General features: G+C 47.5%; 1 protein-coding gene across 7 annotated transcripts in view; it reads right to left on the bottom strand.

The window, feature by feature from the left end:
* The window catches only part of LOC137614019 (receptor-type tyrosine-protein phosphatase mu-like), an 82,534-nt gene that overhangs the window by 64,960 nt on the left and 10,074 nt on the right, over positions 1-7,500 (bottom strand). For all 7 annotated transcript variants that reach the window (XM_068343426.1, XM_068343427.1, XM_068343428.1 and 4 more), the window contains exon 2: positions 694-810. In XM_068343426.1, the coding sequence (XP_068199527.1) occupies positions 694-810 (117 nt within the window). The remainder of the gene's footprint in view (positions 1-693; positions 811-7,500) is intronic.

The following is a 7,500-nucleotide window of genomic DNA, read 5'->3' as shown; positions in this document are numbered from 1 at the left end:
GGCTCGGTGATTTAAGAGTGCTGCATTCTCATTCGTCAGCGGCTTAACCTCCGTGAGCATGTGACAAACGGCTGGCGACACACACCGCCGGCGCTATCGCTCGGGGTGCAGCCCTCCCGTCCGTCCATAACTCACCGGAGGAGCGGCGGCGGGTCAATAGCAGATAACACAAAAGCTGCTGCAGCCTTTTCCCCGCCGTGCTGCCTTCAGGTGCGACGTGGCCAACCGAGACGCCGCATTAAAGGAAGAATTCAATAGTTCATTATGGGATGTACATTCATCCTCCTTTATTCCACCAACTCCACCGAATGGGCTTGTAATGAAAGAAGCTACGCTAGCGCTATAAATTCACCACAAAGTAGAAACAGAACGGCCTTCTGGGATTGGCTGAAGGTCTCCTAGCAACAAAGTTTTAAAAATTAGCAGCGTGCTAAGATGTTATTTATGCACTTTTAGCTAGATGCTAAAAATGGGTTAGCATTTAGCGGCTAAAAGCACAGACAAAAAGGTGTAAACAACACGAACGATGGTGACCGATGGACCCTGAACGCCTCACGGAACATCAACGCTGAATTAGAATTTTTGTTTCAGAGGGAAATTTTAAAAAAAAACAAATTCATTTTAATTTGAGAGAACCGACACCGGTTCCCTGAGGAACGCCTCCAGCAGACAGACAGGCAGACAGACGGGTACCTGGGGGGACCCAGGGGTTGCTGGGCGGGCGCTCTCTGGTGTCTCCCTGCTCCCAGTCGAAGTCGTCCTCTCTGGACTGGAGGAGGAGGCAGTCAGGAGCCTGACCAGACAGACAGGCTGGAAGACAGACAGACAGGCAGTGAGTCACAGCAGACATGTGAGAGAGACAGACAGTTAAAGAAAGAGAGAGAGACAGTTACAACAATTTAAAACCTTAAAATCTCAGACGTCCCTGAAGGGGTCGGTGGTTAGTTCAGGGTCTGTAGGACCGTTTGTTAGCGCTAGAGCTAACTTTACTGATGTTTACTGTTGCTAATGTTAGCTTAGCTTGTTCTCCGGTTAGCATTGGTTGGTGTGACATCATCGTCTTGTGGGCGGGGCTTCAGGAGGCTTTCTGGGAACTCATCTGTTCAAATAACTCACGTTTTAGAAGGTGAACCTGAGGTGACCAAAAGGGGGCGGTCCCACCTGGAGGTGAACCAGGAAGTGGAAAAAAACCGCAGTACCAGAGCCCCGCCCCCCCACACCGATGCCCCCCCGCCCCCCCTGGTAGTTCAGAGATACACCGGCCAATCAATGAGGAGGCTGAGATTGTTCATTTACTGGGTTTTCCCCCGTGTGTGTGTGTGTGTGTGTGTGTGTGTGTGTGTGTGTGTGTGTGTGTGTGTGTGTGTGTGTGTGTGTGTGTGTGTGTGTGTGTGTGTGTGTGTGTGATTTGTTATATAGATGCAGATTCATAGAAGCAGATTAAACAGATTGCGTCTCGTATCTGTTGATGAGCTAACGCCGTCCTGAGGGGGGAGTGTGTGTGTGTGTGTGTGTGTGTGTGTGTGTGTGTGTGTGTGTGTGTGTGTGTGTGTGTGTGTGTGTGTGTTTAATGCGCCTTCTGTTACAAAGGAAGAAAATGAGCCTTCCAGCTATTTAATGTCAAAGCTTTGAGATGACAGCCACACACACACACACACACACACACACACACACACACACACACACACACACACACACACACATGGAGTCATTACAGTGAAGAGGCTGACGAGGCGTCAAACCCCCTGATGTCACAATATATATTTACGCTCACACACACACACACACACACACACACACACACACACACACACACACACACACACACACACACACACACACACACACACGCCACCGGTTTGTGTGTGAATAGAGGGATTTGGACGTGTTTGCGTCTCAGAGGAAGACGAGGGTTTACATCTATTATCTGTGTATGTGTGTGTGTGTGTGTGTGTGTGTGTGTGTGTGTGTGTGTGTGTGTGTGTGTGTGTGTGTGTGTGTGAGCAGCAGGGAGGATGATGGGAAATGGTAATGAACTGGAACTGTCTCACTCTGAAGAACATTATATGTTTACAAGTCGTCCAAACAAGAAAACATCGACCGGAGGACCCTGAACGCATCACCGCTATGCGATGCGTTCAGGGTCCCTTTCATTCCTCCAGTTTTTACAGTATCCTGCTTCCTCTCTCCAGATTGTGTGTTTACAACCCCCGCCCAGGAGGTGTGTGTGTGTATGTGGGGGGGGGGGGTAGTTGGATGACAGGGAAACACCCGAAACATCCATCCATCATCCAATCATCCATCATCCAACCATCCATCATCAATCCATCATTATTCCAACCATCCATCAGCCAACCATCCATCATCCAACCATCCATCGTCCATCCAACCATCCATCATCCAACCATCCATCCATCATCATCCATCATCCAACCATCCATCCTCCATCCATCATCATCCATCATCCAACCATCCATCATCCAACCATCCATCATCCATCTATCATCATCCAACCATCCAACCATCCATCATCCAACCATCCATCATCCATCATCCAACCATCCATCATCCATCCATCATTCAACCATCCATCATCCATAATCCAACCATCCATCATCCAACCATCCATCATCCATCATCCAACCATCCATCATCCATTCATCATTCAACCATCCATCATCCATCATCCATCATCCAACCATCCATCATCCATCATCCATCATCCATCCATCTCTTCAGTTTGTGTCGTCTCAAAAATAAAAGCCCGACCGTTGTGGTTCTTCAACTCGACAGGAAATCAGAAGACAAACACACACACACACAGACACACACATTTCCACTGCGTGTGTGTGTGTGTGTGTGTGTGTGTGTGTGTGTGTGTGTGTGTGTGTGTGTGTGTGTGTGTGTGTGTGTGTGTGTGTGAGTCGACACCAGCAGTAATTAATCATAATGTGCAGCTATCGATCGGCTCCCGTCTCCTGATCGATAGCTGCGAGTCTCTCCTAAAAGTTGTAGCTCTGGATCGACACAAAGGCACAAACTTGTTTAGAATGGATGGGAGGAGCTTCCAGCGTGGGGGGTGGGGGTCTAAGGGTGGGGGGGTCGCTTCACAACACAAAGAGTTTTTATCCACCCGCCTTCATAGAACAGGAATCCGTTCATTCAATGATTTTTATACACGGATGATTCGTGTCTGTTTTCAGCAGAATGAGGCGTTCAGGGTGTGTGGGAATTTTCACCGTCGTCAGGTGAGCAGGTACCGCCCACAGACACACAGGTGATGCATGTTGGCGGCCTTCGGTCCTCTGTTCATGTCAAAGATCTGGTTCTGACCGGCTGTTCTGGGTTCAAAGGTCACAGTGGACATCAGGTACATTAGGGGTAAGCAATAATGGGCATGTCCTTTTTATCTGTCTCAGGTCAAAGGTCACGCCCGCCTGCTGGACCACAAAGCTGTGAATTAAACACTTTTTTCTGCAACTTTATTCAACACAAATAACGACCGGTGCTTTGACTCCCCTTTCACTTTGACACGAATTTTGCTTTGACTCGACTGGTGCCTTGACTTGACATTTGCTTTGACTCCACCCACACTTTGACTCAACCTTCGCTTGGACTCCGCCTTTGCTTTGACTCAACCTGCACTCTGACGCAATTAGTCCCGTGACTGAACTGGTGCTTAGACTCAACTAACGCTTTGACTCGTCCTTTGCTTTGAATCGACTTGACCGACGCTTTCACTCGACTTTTGCCTTGACGCGAAAGGCACTGACTCCTCAAGCACTTTGACTCCACCAGTGCTTTGACTCCTCCAGTACTTTGACTCCTCCAGCGCTTTGACTCCTCCAGTACTTTGACTCCACCAGCGCTTTGACTCCACCAGCGCTTTGACTCCTCCAGCACTTTGACTCCTCAGTACTTTGACTCCTCCAGTACTTTGACTCCTCCAGCGCTTTGACTCCTCCAGTACTTTGACTCCACCAGCGCTTTGACTCCACCAGCGCTTTAACTCCACCAGCGCTTTGACTCCTCCAGCGCTTTGACTCCACCAGCGCTTTGACTCCACCAGCGCTTTAACTCCACCAGCCCTTTGACTCCACCAGCGCTTTGACTCCTCCAGCGCTTTGACTCCTCCAGCGCTTTGACTCCACCAGTGCTTTGACTCCTCCAGTGCTTTGACTCCTCCAGCGCTTTGACTCCTCCAGCGCTTTGACTCCTCCAGCGCTTTGACTCCTCCAGCACTTTGACTACACCAGCGCTCTGACTCCACCAGCGCTTTGACTCCTCCAGCGCTTCAACAGAACACAGAGTTCCGTCTCACGGTCTGGAGTCGCGTCAGCAGGCAGAACTCTGCCGGCGCCGCCGAGTCGTTCGGGTCCATCCAGACTCCGTAGAGATCAGATAGCATTTAGCTGCAGCGCTGGTGGGCCGGATTAGCGCTCTGAGCCAATCCCAGCTCACTGTAATCTATTAACGGCCAATCAGGCGCAGCCACTGGAGGAGCAGCTGGCGGAGAGCCGGGGTGGAGCTGCTCTCGTCTTCTTTCACCAACTCTTCCTCCCTTTTCATCTGTAGCCCCCCTCCCCCTCTGTGTCTACCCCCCCCCCCATGTCTAACCCCCCCTCTGAAGTACGTGGGTCTGAATGGAACCATCTGCTGGTGATTAAACATCTTCCTCTCGTTCTGTCGCTCCTCTTCTCCTCTTCAGCTCTAATCTTCCTCTCTGTTCCCAAAACTGTCATCATGAGTGCGGCGAAGTTCCGTCCGGCGTTCCGTCCGGCGTTCTGTCCCGCGTGCCTTCTGCGTTCCACCATTTGGCTTATCTGGCCTCCTATTGGCTGCTGATGTGAGGTCAATAGAGACTCTCTCTCTCACACAGAGTCTTGTTGTTCGCCACGAGGCGCCGCTGGGTGACCTGCAGAATGCTAACGACACGCCGCCGCCGCCGCGCTGGTGGTGGGTTCACGGCCCGCCCGGCCGGGTCACGTTCCACACGCGTGTGGAGAAGAAACAGAGGAACACAACCTTCCATTGGGGTCACTATGGGGTTCTACCAAATCAGGTTTAACCCCTGTGCTGCCTTCAGGGGAATCCGTTCTGCGACCGAAACAAAACTGAAAGGCCATAAAAAGGTTTTCACATACAAACGATTGGTTGGATGTTGAATTGTTTTAACCAATCAGTGGGGGAGTCTCCTGAACCGGAGCCTCCGGATTGGCTAAACCTACATTCTGATTTCTTCTGCGACTGGAGTCTAGCTAACAGAGCTAAAGCTAGGTAGCACACAACGTATCAATCAAAGACTGTTAGACCTTTGTGTTCCACCTGAAAACACAGAGTGATATTAATATTATTATTATTACTATTATATTACTACTATTATTGTTGTTATTATTATTGTTACTACTATTATTACTATTATTATTACTACTACTACTACTATTATTATAATTACTATTTATTATTATTATTATTGTTATTGTTATTATATTATTTTTATTTTTATTACTACTATTATTATTGTTTTTATTATTTGATGCTTTTGTTTGTTTCTTGTCGTGTGAGTAAACGTCATTATTGTTATCCACCGGTGGATTATTGGTAATAATTTGGCGATAATCTGTGGACTGTCCCTTGAAGACGGCAGCTGGACCCATGGAGCAGATTAACGACACACACCTCCAACCCCAGAGATTAGACTCGTCCAGATTTCATCTTCAAGATGAGAAAGAAAATTATCCATCGGAGTGTGTGTGTGTGTGTGTGTGTGTGTGTGTGTGTGTGTGTGTGTGTGTGTGTGTGTGTGTGTGTGTGTGTCACAGGAGGCAGCTGTTTCCTTCAAACACACTGACCCAGAATCATGTCTGAGTTTTAATATGCATGATAATCTTTGACTCGTCTGCACACAAAGGAGGAGGGAGTTTTCTCCAGGAAGTAACCATTTCCTTCCTTCCTCTAGTTGTTTGTCCATCACACACACACACACACACACACACACACACACACACACACACACACACACACACACACACACACACACACACACACTAATTAGCAGTGTGTAATCAGGCTGATCTAATGTGTGTGTTATTATCTGTCTGACACCAGCGGCTGTGTGTCGGTGTGTGTTAGCATTAGCAACAATTAGCCTCAAAGCTAACCGTTAGCATGTGGTGTTGAGATGAAACTGAACAGAAAGGAGACAGAAGAAACTCCCAGGAACACCTGGGGGCCGTGTGTGTGTGTGTGTGTGTGTGTGTGTGTGTGTGCGTGCGTGTGTGTGTGTGTATGTGTGTGTGTGTGTGTGTGTGTGTGTGATTGGAAGTGACAGTACACACGCACACGCATTGTGACAGTGCTGACCTGTAGTGTCAGTGATGGCATTTAGGTGTTTACACAACGCGCACACACACACACACACACACACACACACACACACACACACACACACACACACACACACACACACACACACACATTGATCTGTCGGTAAGAGGGACGTAAAGGAAAGTAAAAATGAAGGAAGTAAAGGAGGCGACGGAGAGAAGGAGACATTAACCTCAACACACTGATTTCTATAAACAGAAACTCTGATTAGAGACGAAGTTCAACAGAGTGGATACGCCCAACACACACACACACACACACACACACACACACACACACACACACACACACACACACACACACACACACACACAGATAGAAAATGTTGAGAAGGTTGAAGCTTTCACGTTCTAAAAGGAAAATTTGTCCAAACAGTCAGAGTTCACCAAGACCTGTTCCAGAATAAGTTCTGATTCCAGAATAACACCTGTTCCAGAATAAGTTCTGGTTCCAGAATAAGACCTGTTCCAGAATAAGTTCTGGTTCCAGAATAAGACCTGTTCCAGAGGAAGTTCTGGTTCCAGAATAAGACCTGTTCCAGAATAAGTTATGGTTCCAGAATAAGTTCAAGTTCCAGAATAAGAAATGGTTCCAGAATAAGTTCCGGTTCCAGAATAAGAAATGGTTCCAGAATAAGAAATGGTTCCAGAATAAGACCTTGTTTCAGAATAAGATTGGTTCTAGAATAAATTCTGGTTCCGGAAGAACACCTGGTTCCAGAATAAGTTCTGGTTTCAGAATAAATTCTAGTTCCAGAATAAGAAATGGTTTCAGAATAAGACATTGTTCCAGAATAAGAAATGGTTCCAGAATAAGTTCCGGTTCTAGAATAAGAAATGGTTCCAGAATAAGACATTGTTTCAGAATAAGATTGGTTCTAGAATAAGTTCTGGTTCCAGAAGAAGACCTGGTTCTAGGTTAAGTTCTGGTTCCAGAAGAAGCCCTGGTTCTAGAATAAGTTCTGGTTCCAGAAGAAGACCTGGTTCTAGAATAAGTTCTGGTTCCAGAAGAAGACGTGGTTCTAGGTTAAGTTCTGGTTCCAGAAGAAGACCTAGAAGGCCTTCTGGTTCATTCTAGACTCTTGTCTGGACGGCTGCAGCAGAAAAACCAGGA

Source organism: Antennarius striatus, chromosome 20 (genome assembly GCF_040054535.1).
Source record: "Antennarius striatus isolate MH-2024 chromosome 20, ASM4005453v1, whole genome shotgun sequence".
In the NCBI taxonomy this organism is placed as follows: Eukaryota; Metazoa; Chordata; class Actinopteri; order Lophiiformes; family Antennariidae; genus Antennarius; species Antennarius striatus.
This window is presented reverse-complemented; position numbering and strand designations above follow the sequence as displayed.